The sequence below is a fragment of the Haliotis rufescens genome, unplaced genomic scaffold (assembly GCF_023055435.1).
Source record: "Haliotis rufescens isolate VD_foot unplaced genomic scaffold, xgHalRufe1.0.p SCAF_1, whole genome shotgun sequence".
In the NCBI taxonomy this organism is placed as follows: Eukaryota; Metazoa; Mollusca; class Gastropoda; order Lepetellida; family Haliotidae; genus Haliotis; species Haliotis rufescens.
The window spans coordinates 56,084,598-56,099,952 of NW_025963779.1; the positions used below are offsets into that span (position 1 = coordinate 56,084,598).

The window sequence follows — 15,355 nt, forward strand, 5'->3', positions numbered from 1 at the left end:
CTCCAAATTGAATCTGCGCTAGTTTCGCTCTCTCCGAAATTGCTACCTTCTGGATCAGTTCGATAAATCTGAAGATGTTTGGATGCTTGTGCATCAAGTGAATTAAGTGAAGTGAATTACGACAAATACACGAGTGTAGGGTTATTCCAGAAAACGTGGATGACAACAAGGGAGTAGTAATCGTATTATCCACGCAATCCGAAACCAGAAAATGCTTTCACTGCAGGGATACTTTTTTATTATCAAACTATAACTATCGGGGATATTTCCAAATAACGACACCCGATGAGCTTCCGTCTTTCTTTTTGTCTGTTTGCTGAAGAAATTAATTAACATGCGCCCTTTGTCGAAATCTTCATAGATCACGGGTAACCCATCGGTGTTCAAAAATGCGTAAAACAAATATTGCCTCCAAGTCTATTTAGCTGTCCTTGCAGACGGTAGCCCAGTCTCTTGTCACGCTCAGTTGCGTTAGCGACCAAATCGACTCACGGCCCTAGCGGCTAGTGTCAGACAGCCGAGAAGCCAGAGATGAGTGTCCCTTTAAGGTGCATTCCCATTTCCAGTCGCCAAGCACTGTATGAATAAGTAATACTTAGAAAGACCACGCGCAATCCGAGTTTCAGTTGCTAATATATTTACGTCACATTGTAAAAAACACGACGCCTTTCGGTTTATTGTCTTAAACATTAACGTCATATTGTCAAAAATGTTAACGTAAACTTGATTATCAACAAGACGCAGCCCGGCTTACTGTCTTCAATGCTGACGTTGTATTGTAAACCAGCAAGACCCATTTTAACACACCGAACCAAGCAGGGTTTTACAATTGCTGTCAACCACCAACGCTATTGCCATATTCACCAAAGACCTAAGTACACGCCTATAGTTTAGCCGCCCAGATCACATGATCGCGCAACGAATAACAAAGCAGTTAAGTTTGACCTTCTGCTAACCCAGCTGTACTAATATTTTCACTTTGCAGCAAAACGTCTCAAATCTCTTCAGATATCGTTTTTCATCCCTCTACGATTAGCCCTAGGATGCAATTCGTTTACAGCATGTTCAATCAGTCTGCCTCTTCCATCACCTCTATCACTGTAATCACGCTTCTCAATTTCGCTTTTCATCAGTTTCGTACGGCCATTGTTCTCTAAGGTGTCCTTATCGGACAACAGTGGCTGAATATATACTTTTTTCAATTACCATACGTAAGCAAATGCTCAATCTGTATATTTTGCATGACCCCCTGTTTCTTAAGTCGTGAAAATATATACCAACGTTCAGTGGAGCCACTTTTCTAATAAACGTTACAAGACGCAACGAACCTGCACTTCCGATTGCATCCGCCACTTACTCTTTTCGCACACAAATGTAAGTGTTTGGTTAGTTGCCTAACGCCGCTCAGCAGTGGTCATGCCACACTACAGCGGCTTGTAAACAGTCGAGTCTTGACCAGACAATCCAATGTCATGATAGCGCGTTTATTGATCTGGTCGAAAGTAAGAACGGTATGTTAATCTTAAAAATACGCCATACAAGTGCAGAGATTCTGCTGCATACAAGCTGAGTGAAACACCAAAGAAACTTGTTTTTGTTTTTTTGCAACACTGAGTATTGTGCGTGTGTATGTATCGCGATGCATTTTTGGCAGTGAACACGACTGAGAGAACGTATTTCAAGTTTGGGGGACATCAGAGAGCTTGAAATTTGACGCTTCTATAACCGACTGTTACGTCATATTGTCACAGTGGTCATGCCATACTACAGCGGCTTGTAAACAGTCGAGTCTTGACCAGAAAATCCAATGTCATGATAGCGCGTTTATTGATCTGGTCGAAAGTAAGAACGGTATGTTAATCTTAAAAATACGCCATACAAGTGCAGAGATTCTGCTGCATACAAGCTGAGTGAAACACCAAAGAAACTTGTTTTTGTTTTTTTGCAACACTGAGTATTGTGCGTGTGTATGTGTGGCGATGCATTTTTGGCAGTGAACACGACTGAGAGAACGTATTTCAAGTTTGGGGGACATCAGAGAGCTTGAAATTTGACGCTTCTATAACCGACTGTTACGTCATATTGTCACAGTGGTCATGCCATACTACAGCGGCTTGTAAACAGTCGAGTCTTGACCAGACAATCCAATGTCATGATAGCGCGTTTATTGATCTGGTCGAAAGTAAGAACGGTATGTTAATCTTAAAAATACGCCATACAAGTGCAGAGATTCTGCTGCATACAAGCTAAGTGAAACACCAAAGAAACTTGTTTTTTGTTTTTTTGCAACACTGAGTATTGTGCGTGTGTATGTGTGGCGATGCATTTTTGGCAGTGAACACGACTGAGAGAACGTATTTCAAGTTTGGGGGACATCAGAGAGCTTGAAATTTGACGCTTCTATAACCGACTGTTACGTCATATTGTCACAGTGGTCATGCCATACTACAGCGGCTTGTAAACAGTCGAGTCTTGACCAGACAATCCAATGTCATGATAGCGCGTTTATTGATCTGGTCGAAAGTAAGAACGGTATGTTAATCTTAAAAATACGCCATACAAGTGCAGAGATTCTGCTGCATACAAGCTAAGTGAAACACCAAAGAAACTTGTTTTTGTTTTTTTGCAACACTGAGTATTGTGCGTGTGTATGTTTGGCGATGCATTTTTGGCAGTGAACACGACTGAGAGAACGTATTTCAAGTTTGGGGGACATCAGAGAGCTTGAAATTTGACGCTTCTATAACCGACTGTTACGTCATATTGTCACAGTGGTCATGCCATACTACAGCGGCTTGTAAACAGTCGAGTCTTGACCAGACAATCCAATGTCATGATAGCGCGTTTATTGATCTGGTCGAAAGTAAGAACGGTATGGTAATCTTAAAAATACGCCATACAAGTGCAGAGATTCTGCTGCATACAAGCTAAGTGAAACACCAAAGAAACTTGTTTTTGTTTTTTTGCAACACTGAGTATTGTGCGTGTGTATGTGTGGCGATGCATTTTTGGCAGTGAACACGACTGAGAGAACGTATTTCAAGTTTGGGGGACATCAGAGAGCTTGAAATTTGACGCTTCTATAACCGACTGTTACGTCATATTGTCACAGTGGTCATGCCATACTACAGCGGCTTGTAAACAGTCGAGTCTTGACCAGACAATCCAATGTCATGATAGCGCGTTTATTGATCTGGTCGAAAGTAAGAACGGTATGGTAATCTTAAAAATACGCCATACAAGTGCAGAGATTCTGCTGCATACAAGCTAAGTGAAACACCAAAGAAACTTGTTTTTGTTTTTTTGCAACACTGAGTATTGTGCGTGTGTATGTTTGGCGATGCATTTTTGGCAGTGAACACGACTGAGAGAACGTATTTCAAGTTTGGGGGACATCAGAGAGCTTGAAATTTGACGCTTCTATAACCGACTGTTACGTCATATTGTCACAGTGGTCATGCCATACTACAGCGGCTTGTAAACAGTCGAGTCTTGACCAGACAATCCAATGTAATGATAGCGCGTTTATTGATCTGGTCGAAAGTAAGAACGGTATGGTAATCTTAAAAATACGCCATACAAGTGCAGAGATTCTGCTGCATACAAGCTAAGTGAAACACCAAAGAAACTTGTTTTTGTTTTTTTGCAACACTGAGTATTGTGCGTGTGTATGTTTGGCGATGCATTTTTGGCAGTGAACACGACTGAGAGAACGTATTTCAAGTTTGGGGGACATCAGAGAGCTTGAAATTTGACGCTTCTATAACCGACTGTTACGTCATATTGTCACAGTGGTCATGCCATACTACAGCGGCTTGTAAACAGTCGAGTCTTGACCAGACAATCCAATGTCATGATAGCGCGTTTATTGATCTGGTCGAAAGTAAGAACGGTATGGTAATCTTAAAAATACGCCATACAAGTGCAGAGATTCTGCTGCATACAAGCTAAGTGAAACACAAAAGAAACTTGTTTTTGTTTTTTTGCAACACTGAGTATTGTGCGTGTGTATGTTTGGCGATGCATTTTTGGCAGTGAACACGACTGAGAGAACGTATTTCAAGTTTGGGGGACATCAGAGAGCTTGAAATTTGACGCTTCTATAACCGACTGTTACGTCACATTGTCACAGTTAGCGGTGTGTCGTCATTATAGTGACGTGCCGTGTAGGGGTGTCCATGTCTTGTTGGCTTATCCATGTTTGCAAATATATTTACGTCACATTGTAAAAAACACGACGCCTTTCGGTTTATTGTCTTTAACATTAACGTCATATTGTCCAAAATGTTAGCGGTGTGTCGTCATTATAGTGACGGCCGTGTAGGGATGTCCATGTCTTGTTGGCTTACCCATGTTTGCAAATATATTTACGTCACATTGTAAAAAACACGACGCCTTTCGGTTTATTGTCTTTAACATTAACGTCATATTGTCCAAAATGTTAGCGGTGTGTCGTCATTATAGTGACGGCCGTGTAGGGGTGTCCATGTCTTGTTGGCTTATCCATGTTTGCAAATATATTTACGTCACATTGTAAAAAACACGACGCCTTTCGGTTTATTGTCTTTAACATTAACGTCATATTGTCCAAAATGTTAGCGGTGTGTCGTCATTATAGTGACGTGCCGTGTAGGGGTGTCCATGTCTTGTTGGCTTATCCATGTTTGCAAATATATTTACGTCACATTGTAAAAAACACGACGCCTTTCGGTTTATTGTCTTTAACATTAACGTCATATTGTCCAAAATGTTAGCGGTGTGTCGTCATTATAGTGACGTGCCGTGTAGGGGTGTCCATGTCTTGTTGGCTTACCCATGTTTGCAACTAAATCATATTGATGTGCAAAGAATCATGTTCAAGCTAATAATGTGCCATTATTTGTTTAAAGGCTATTATCGGTGTTTCCTGAACTGAAATCGACATTCCAGTCCAAACAAAGGACTAAACCCATGTCGTGTCTCTCAATATCTTCCTCAACCCCAAGGAGTTCCCGTTCAATTTAAACAGGGAAGAAAACAATGTGTTTCCAATTGCACACATGTTACACGAAGATCTTGCCGCTGCGCACTTGCTTCCAAATTCAATTTAGCGCGTTTAAATCCAGGATTTTAAAAAGGGGAGGGGGATCCACTTGTGCCATTTGTAACTTCAGGGGGTGTAAATTCGATAAGTAGGATTTATTTTACAGTTCCAAAATGGACCCGCTACTGAAATCTACAGGTAACTAAGCTCTACATTGGAAACACAGAACGTTTATGTAAAGTTATGTATATTTCAACGCTTGAGCATCAATAGTCATTCTTTGCATAAAACGGTCGATAAATATTTAAACATTTCCTGAACTTTGTTATAACCTGACTAATCCCAAATACAACTAAAACCACACTTCTTTACCAAATACATTAAGCTCAATCAGTTCCACCTCACTCACCAAATTCACTATGACTATGAACTAAACTACGATTCAGTTTGTGTCGTTTAACACGAAGATAACACTACATATTCTGCACCGATCTGAATGCTCGAGCTCAATAAAAATGCAGATTTTACATTAACGATACAAACGGACTAAACACTATCATGTTTGCAGAAGTATGGACACCGACATGCAGGATATGGTATGACAAATATTATTGCAATACCCAAACTACAATGTCTGGACCTCGGTTCTTGTTTTCACTGTTCCCACGTCCTATTCCAAGAGCATCTAGAACCCCTTGACACCATCAGACTTGGGCTGTCTCAAGCAATTACCGATGGTGCCATTCAATAATGATTTAAGGTTCCAACACTGTCTTCATCTCTATATAAATTGTATTGTTCATATTCATCCCAGGGATCTGTGACTCGCCACATGGTTCCCGACCGTCTGGCTGCCACAAGCCGGATGAAGTGATACCGACAGTGGCACGTCTGTCAGAACCTTGCAATTATGTCCCAGTTACCGTGGGGAAGAGGGAGGCAGTTGGTCTCTAATCCATTTCAATCATTTATCAACGTATCTCATCCCGCAAAATACGCCTCATGTTTTGCTTTATAAATCATCTATGTAGATCAGTGGATTCGTTCATGGTGTCCAAGAGCGTTGGTTGTTGCCCTCGGATGGTAGCTCAGGATGAGACGGAAGACAGAACTCAGGGGTGAAGTTTAAGAATCCAGCAGCCTTGTGTATTGATGATGGCTTGAAATAAGTCGAAAGGGTACAGGTTGATAATAACTTGGCAGAACACACACAGGGACGAGTGGCCAATGTTCCTGGGTGCGAAGACTCGCCGTCATATTCAATTTAAACAGGGAAGAAAACAATGTGTTTCCAATTGCACACATGTTACACGAAGATCTTGCCGCTGCGCACTTGCTTCCAAAGTCAATTTAGCGCGTTTAAATCCAGGATTTTAAAAAGGGGAGGGGGATCCACTTGTGCCATTTGTAACATCAGGGGGGTGTAAATACGATAAGTAGGATTTATTTTACAGTTCCAAAATGGACCCGCTACTGAAATCTACAGACTCGCTCATTCACTTACACACCGTGGGAAGTCTTCTTCGTCGTCGACGTGGTCGTTTGTGAGGGGACGGCCATGGCCGTCGCCACGACTAACCGTACAATCCGTCCGCTTCTGTCGATGATGTGGGCCCGTCTCTCTGATTGACCATGTCAGTCAGGTTTTGTATATAGAGGTATTACATCTACCATCTACAAAGTCAGTGACCCACGTACATGAACATACGTTAGATCCGGCGACGTGTTAATTGATGTCTTTAGATAGCGCTGGGGATTAAGGGTCCTGCCCGTAGGGGGCTTATGGTTATAGGGGATACGCCGAATGTTTGCTGAATTTTAAACATACAAAGGGGATAGAATTTTGGTGAACTTGCGAACATATTGATACAATTGGTATTTTAGATAATTAAAGTTTGAAATAAAAGTATTGAAACGGTTTCCACTATAACAATACAAGTCGTAGTGACTGAAATAGAACTGTTCTTCCACAGATGACCGCCTCCGTGGTCTAATGGTAGAGCGTCTGCCCGGAGAGCGGAAGGTCCGGGGTTCGATGCACAGCCGCGTCATACCAAAAGACGTTAAAAGATGGTACTTGTTGTTACCCTGTCTGGCGCTCGGCATTAAGGGGCTAAAACAAGGACTGGTCGGTTCGGAGTCAGTATACTGTGTCTGAGTGGGGTATTCATGTTAAACTGCGGCATGGTATCTCAGTGTGCTATCACTATAAATCGGCATCAGTCCGGATTAAGTACAAGCAGCCACACACACACACACACACACACACACACACACACACACACACACACACACACACACACACACACACACACACACACACACACACACACACACACACACACACACACACACATACACACACATACACGCGCATAAGTGCAATAATCTTGGACGCGACGTTAAACCCCATTTCACCTCACCTCTTTCACAGATGAGTTGGGTAAAATTGGGCTTGCACTTATATACACGTGTGTGTGTGTGTGTGTGTGCTTGCACATAACAATCTCATTCTACCGGGTACCCGTTATTTCTGGGTGAACCCGAACACTATTTAACACATACGATTCTCAGATACAATGTTCTTGGCTGGAGCTCCATCATAATCACCCGAACATTATAAAACAATCATACGATTCTCAGATACAATGTTCTTGGCTGGAGCTCCATCATAATCACCCGAACATTATAAAACAATCATACGATTCTCAGATACAATGTTCTTGGCTGGAGCTCCATCATAATCACCCGAACATTATAAAACAATCATACGATTCTCAGATACAATGTTCTTGGCTGGAGCTCCATCATAATCACCCGAACATTATAAAACAATCATACGATTCTCAGATACAATGTTCTTGGCTAGAGCTCCATCATAATCACCCGAACATTATAAAACAATCATACGAGTCCCAGATACAATGTTTCTCACTGGGGCTCATAATCACTCAAACATTATAAATAAAAGCGACAAAACCCTGTCCATATACATAAGCTGAATATATATGGCAATTAGGCGGTAGATGACACAATATACTTACTGTCAAGTGCAGATTTACATTTCAGAGCTTCTTTAACGAACTTAGCACCTTTGTTAAGGACTGACACATCATTAGAAGTCAGTAAGTTATGAAATTTACAATGTTTGATGAAATATGCCACTTCGGTATGTACTTATTTCTCAACAATACATATGCCTCGCAATCAAATGTGAAGAGGGCTACATCTTCAATGGACTCGAGAAGATCCGGGGTAGAATAGGCCTTCAGCAATACATGCTTGCCGTAAAGGGCGACTATGCTTGTCGTAAAAGGCGACTAACGGGATCGGATGGTCAGGATTTGACGTGATTGATGCATGTCATGGATCCCAATTGTGTGGATCGATGCTCATGATATCAATCACTGGATTGTCTGGTCCAGACTCGATTATTAACAGATCGCCGTCATATAGCTGGAATATTGCTGAGTGCGGCGTTAAACAACCGACCAACCAACATCTTCAATGCTATTAGTATCATTCATAAGAAACCTCTGCTAAAAGCAGAGTCGATGATACGATTCCGACTCTATCATGAACATGTGTTTGTGAATCACTATCAAATAGTAATACTCCAGATACAATATTGCTAGCGGTACCCCCTCTTCTATTGATTTTCGGTTTGTGTGTTATCGCGTTACAAGTTTAGGCTTCGTACCTATACTGGGCAACTCCACAGCTGGACCGATTCCCAAACTCAATAACATTGAGTCATGACCCTTAACTAATATATTGACAATGGCCGTGTGTTGGGACGTCGTGGCCTTCATTGTCGACAACATCATCCGTGCACGTGTTCACACGAATGGCATCAATCATTCTGGCTCATCAGTTAATAATCAACCAGCGGGGAAATAGACAGTATAAAGGAAGCTATTGTGTTGCCGTATTGGAGAGAAGCTGAGCCCGAAATGTAACAATAACATCCTTAGCAGCAGAACCGCTGATGCGCAAAAAACAATCTTCACCCACTATTGCAAATCATTTGTATCACACAAAACTTTCGTTGTGTGTAGGGTGGTGGGACGATTACACAAATATTATTGTAGCGTTCGTAAACACTTTATACTATTTAACACGGCGGTGTTCGAATTCCGGGTAAACAAAGTGTGGTGTGTAATTCAGTGTATAGATCCTTTCTCATTGCTGTACCAATAAAGGGACTGTAAGATATGATTGTTTTGTGTATGATCGATATGGTTGTGACATGCATGATGATGATGATGATGACGATCATTATCATCATCATCATCATCATTGTTATTATTGTGTTTGTTGTGAGTAATATGATTTGAAGGTTCTTAATTAATAAGGTTTAGCCAAGCATGAACAAGTATATAACGTTTCACCGCAGTTTAGTGTGACTGATTTTCACCGAGTGTTCTCAAGACCTTCTGAAGGTCAGAGCTCCCTCTCTTAATTACAATCATAATCTAGTTGCTTGCCGTCAGTAACAAGTAAGGTGTTGTCACACGTGGTCATTTAGGCAGGAACTTCGTGCTTAAGGAGGTATGTTACCCCAAATTCAATTAACCTACACATTTGTTGTTATCGAATTGGCTATGGCAAATGAGTTGAAAAAGTAGCAAAGAGCTCGCATTAGAATAGTGTGAAGCCTGTAGGAGGGTGTGCCTGGAGATAATAGAAAACCCACAAAGAACTCAAATTAGAATGTCTTAAAGGCTCTAGGAGTGTATGTTTGTAGATAGTAGAAAACTAACAAAGAACTCAAATTAGAATGTCTTAAAGGCTCTAGGAGTGTATGTTTGTAGATAGTAGAAATCTCACAAAGAACTCAAATTAGAATGTCTTAAAGGCTCTAGGAGTGTATGTTTGTAGATAGTAGAAAACTAACAAAGAACTCAAATTAGAATGTCTTTAAGGCTCTAGGAGTGTATGTTTGTAGATAGTAGAAAACTAACAAAGAACTCACATTAGAATGTCTTAAACGCTCTAGGAGTGTATGTTTGTAGATAGTAGAAAACTAACAAAGAACTCAAATTAAAATGTCTTAAAGGCTCTAGGAGTGTATGTTTGTAGATAGTAGAAAACTAACAAAGAACTCAAATTAGAATGTCTTTAAGGCTCTAGGAGTGTATGTTTGTAGATAGTAGAAAACTAACAAAGAACTCAAATTAGAATGTCTTAAAGACTCTAGGAGTGCATGCTTGTAGAAAGTAGAAATCTCACAAAGAACTCAAATTAGAATGTCTCTAGGAGTGCATGCTTGTAGAAAGTAGAAATCTCACAAAGAACTCACATTAGAATGTCTTAAGGGCTCTAGGAGTGTATGTTTGTAGATAGTAGAAAACTAACAAAGAACTCAAATTAGAATGTCTTTAAGGCTCTAGGAGTGTATGTTTGTAGATAGTAGAAAACTAACAAAGAACTCAAATTAGAATGTCTTTAAGGCTCTAGGAGTGTATGTTTGTAGATAGTAGAAAACTAACAAAGAACTCAAATTAGAATGTCTTAAAGGCTCTAGGAGTGTATGTTTGTAGATAGTAGAAAACTAACAAAGAACTCAAATTAGAATGTCTTTAAGGCTCTAGGAGTGTATGTTTGTAGATAGTAGAAAACTAACAAAGAACTCAAATTAGAATGTCTTAAAGACTCTAGGAGTGCATGCTTGTAGAAAGTAGAAATCTCACAAAGAACTCAAATTAGAATGTCTCTAGGAGTGCATGCTTGTAGAAAGTAGAAAACTAACAAAGAACTCAAATTAGAATGTCTTAAAGGCTCTAGGAGTGTATGTTTGTAGATAGTAGAAAACTAACAAAGAACTCAAATTAGAATGTCTTTAAGGCTCTAGGAGTGTATGTTTGTAGATAGTAGAAAACTAACAAAGAACTCAAATTAGAATGTCTTTAAGACTCAAGGAGTGTATGCTTGTAGATATCACATTAGAATAGTCTGAAGACTGTAGAAATGCCTGGGTGTAGATAGCAGAAAACTAACAAAGAACTCACATGAGAATAGTCTGAAGACTCACATTAGAATGTCTTAAGGGCTCTAGGAGTGTATGCTTGTAGATATCACATTAGAATAGTCTGAAGACTGTAGAAATGCCTGGGTGTAGATAGCAGAAAACTAACAAAGAACTCACATGAGAATAGTCTGAAGACTGTAGGAGGGAATGCTTGTAGATACACAGCAGAGAACTCACAAACACCTCACATTCAATGTTAAAGACTATGAAGAAGAAGTCTATGATATAACAAATTGCTATATGATATATGCACCAATATATGTTTGACATTTACTGCAGATCTGAGCAACTAACACACTGCTGTATAGGAGGCCCAGCGATGTAATCGATAGCAAGTGACGAATGCCTCAAAGTATGTGCAGGTTCACAATTTCATGGTGCTTTTAAGGATATATTGTATTGTCCTTCTATTGTACCTGGTATCATGGTGAAAAAAACCCAGATCATTCTTCATTCTATAGTATGTTGTTTTCTTAATTGCAGAGAGATTCTCAGCCAGAATAACCTGACAAGAATACGAAGAGACGACCTGAAGCCGTACGAAAGTTTGCAAGAACTGTACGTAAAGCAATTTGTAGTAGTAGTAGTAGTAGTAGTAGTAGTAGTAGTAGTAGTAGTAGTAGTAGTAGTAGTATGTGCAGATTAAAAATGAAAAATGCAGCGAAGAGGGTTTGGGTGATCCTGGCACAGTCAGGCTGTTTGGGCTCATCATCAGCTCAGGGCCCTTGCCCCCTCTACACGCAGCCCAGACAGCGAATGGGACTTCTCCCAGGAAGCGCTGCCTAGTCACACACACCCAGAACTTTTCGGAGAATGTGAAGACTCCCCAACACTGCAGCCTTCTGGATTACTCAGATTGTCAGAAGGCCCGTATTCCTGGAAGCAAACCCGGGTACTCTCCCAATGTCAGTCAACAGATTGGGAGGTACCAAAACCTAAGGCACCGAGAACAATGGGGAGTCGGACAACTTGGTACTTGGGATGCAAGCGTGACATTTCGAAAGCGAGGTCTGCATATTTGCCATGTTTTTCCTCTATCTTGTCAATCACATTAGTGCCAAAGGGGACAGAAAATTCAATGATATAAATGATTTCATTGGATTTATCAAAAATTATTATTATTATATGTCCTGTTCAGAGTTGCGTCTCTTAAACGTGCCAGAATCAGATAATTATGGCTTTTATTCTTGGTTCGTCAGCATCATACCCGTTTTCTTGGATTAATATGACTGATTTTCCTTAAGTGTTCTCAAGACCTTCTGGAGGTCAGAGCTCCCTTACTTCAACACAATCATACTGTAGTTGTGCTTGCGTTCAACGTCTAAGACCTTTCCTCTCACATTAAGCTGACACGCCGTGGTATAATTGAAATGCTGTTAAAACGGAGTTAAGCTAGCTCGCTACCTCCCTCGATCCCGAACTCATTCACTGAGTGCTGATATAAATCAACGGATTTGTCATCTTAGAGGAAGTATACCACTATATATGATAATCAAGGGTTATTAATTTTATTTGCAGAGTTATAAAATACAGTGGTGTTCAGTTTATAGAAGATGGAGCTTTCGAAACAAATACACAATTGAATAAAATGTAAGTATTGCAACTGTGATTACATTTCCGATATCTTAATTATGTATGTAGGTATGATTTTGCGTTCACTGGGCGACTCAAACTGTTGTGAATCGGGAATAGTTTTCAGGTGAGGGAAATACGTAACTGTGCATTTAAGATGTTCCTACCGCATCAATTGCTTTTTTACCCGTGAAAATCCGGGTTAGAATACATCTTCAGGGACCCATGCTTGTCGTAAATGGCGACTATGCTAGTCGTAAGAGGCGACTAACGGGATCGGGCGGTCATTCTCGTTGATTTGGTTGATGTATGTCATCGTGCCCCAATTGCATAGATCGATGTTCATGATGTCAGTCACTGGATTGTCTGGTCCAGATTTGATGACTTACATACCGCCGTCATATAGCTGAAATATTGCTGAATATTTGTTAAACATCAAACAAACTCATTCATTCATTCTGAATGAATGTTAAAAATAATAAAAATAAACAACAAATATACAAACAAACAGTGGGATTTTTGCAATAAAATAATTTCAAATATAGTCCTACCCCTGAGAAAAGTGTAAGTAAGTTATGAGATTTACAATGTTTGATGAAATATGCCACTTCGGTATGTACTTTTTTCTCAACAATACATATGCCTCGCAATCAAATATGAAGAGGACTACATCTTCAATGGACTCGTGAAGATCCGGGGTAGAATAGGTTTTCAGCAATACATGCTTGCCGTAAAAGGTGACTATGCTTGTCGTAAAAGGCGACTAACGGGATCGGGTGGTCAGGCTCTGACTTGGCATGTCATCGATCCCAATTGTGTGGATCGATGCTCATGATATCAATCACTGGATTGTCTGGTCCGGACTCGATTATTTGCAGATCGCCGTCATATAGCTGGAATATTGCTGAGTGCGGCGTTAAACAACCAACCCACCAACCAACCCTCCTTACATCTGTAAAATGTAAATCTGTAGTGGTACAATGCACACTAACCCCCTTCCTTATGCAATTGGAAATTTAGATTAAATCATCTAGATTTTAGAAATACCTATCTAAGAAAAGACAATCTGAAGCCGTACGGAATCTGCAAGAGATGTAGATGTTGCAGATTATTATCATAGAAATAGTTAAATACTTAAATTACAGACCACCAGACGTCCTTAAGAACTATTTCTTGAAATATGCACTATTCATAGTTGAAATACTAATCTATAACGATGTTCCAAGAAATTGGTCTCCCATATAGAGACATAATGTCGAAACTTTCCTTCATGTGTTCCTAATCAATACTTTTGAGTCTTCTGTTTTCAGCGACCTTGAACATAATAAGCTTGAGACGTTCTCTCGTTTTCTTGTGAGTCACCTGCATATCATTGAGCTGTGAGTACAACAATTATTCTTTTTAGTTTTAATATGAGACTGGCATTTCTGACAAAGTATGACAATATATTTACATTAGGTTTCACTGTTATAGACAGGTTGTTATAGACGTGTGTTTGTTTGTTTGTTTGTTTGTTTGTCTGTTTGTTGTTTAACGCCGCACTCAGCAATATTCCAGCTATATGACGGCGGTCTGTAAATAATCGAGTCTGGAACAGACAATCCTGTGTTCGACATCATGAGCATCGATCCATGCAAATGGGATACAATGACATGCATCAACCAAGTCAGCGAGCCTGACCACCCGATCCCGTTAGTCGCCTCTTACGACAAGCATAGTCGCTTTTTACAGCAAGCATAAATTGCTGAAGTTGTTATAGACGATAGCATTGGCGTTTAAAAAAGGTTTGTATTTAGCATTTGACTCCTGAATTCAATAAAGAAGCTTCAATGTTAAATCACAATGAAACATCAGACAATAGTCTGACAATTTTCTGAGAAGACATTTCTATGAAGAAGCTTGAGACTTAACTCCAAACTTGACGTGGTAATTGACACAATTACAAAAAAAATATTCATTATATATAATATTCATCATAAGGGATATGTATCAGAACAGATAGTTTGTATTCTGCTTCCCAAGCCGTTCAGAATTGTGAATCATGGCGTCATGGGTGACATCATCGTTGGAGTATTCGTACTTGTAAATAGATTGCTGATTAAAAATACCCCGATCTTCCTGGGGGATTTGCTAATGCTGTCGAGTCGTCTTTGGACGCATATTTCACCTGTAACCTCTGGCTCGCGACGTCTGGCTCCATGTTATGGTGGAAACAAACAGTGCATTAACTTCTCATCATTTTCAATAAAATAGTAAGCTACGTCCGTGTAAAAAAACCCGAGAAGATCCGGCTTAGAAGAGGTCTTCAGTTACCTATGCTTGTCGTAAGAGACGAACCGGATCGGGTTTGTCAGGCTCGCTGACTTGTTTGATGCATGTTATGGGTAGATCGATGCTCATGATGTCAATCACTGGATTGTCCAGACTCGATTATTTACGAAACGCCCCTTTATAGCTGGAATATTGCTGACTGCGGGTTTAACGACAAACAAACGAACAAAACAAACGAGTAAAAGAGGTGTAATAATAATAATAATAAATATACACTTATATAGCGCCAAAATACAGTAAAGTATGCTCTGCACGCTTGTTGAAAGAGTCTCTCGCAGTTTAGGGGAAAGCCTGACTAAAAAGGAATGTTTTTACCTGTCTCTTAAAAGATGATAGGCTGTGGTGCTAAGGTGTGTGAACTGGTGAATAGGTTGATCCTACATGGGAGTATATGTCCA

At 40.1% G+C, this 15,355-nt stretch overlaps 1 protein-coding gene across 2 annotated transcripts in view; it reads left to right on the top strand.

Moving 5' to 3' along the window:
- LOC124131484 (NT-3 growth factor receptor-like) overlaps positions 1–15,355 on the top strand; it is a 55,119-nt gene that overhangs the window by 15,361 nt on the left and 24,403 nt on the right. For both annotated transcript variants that reach the window (XM_048398153.1, XM_046494771.2), the window contains exons 2-4: positions 11,538–11,612; positions 12,573–12,644; positions 13,937–14,005. In XM_048398153.1, coding sequence (XP_048254110.1) covers positions 11,538–11,612; positions 12,573–12,644; positions 13,937–14,005 — 216 coding nt within the window. The remainder of the gene's footprint in view (positions 1–11,537; positions 11,613–12,572; positions 12,645–13,936; positions 14,006–15,355) is intronic.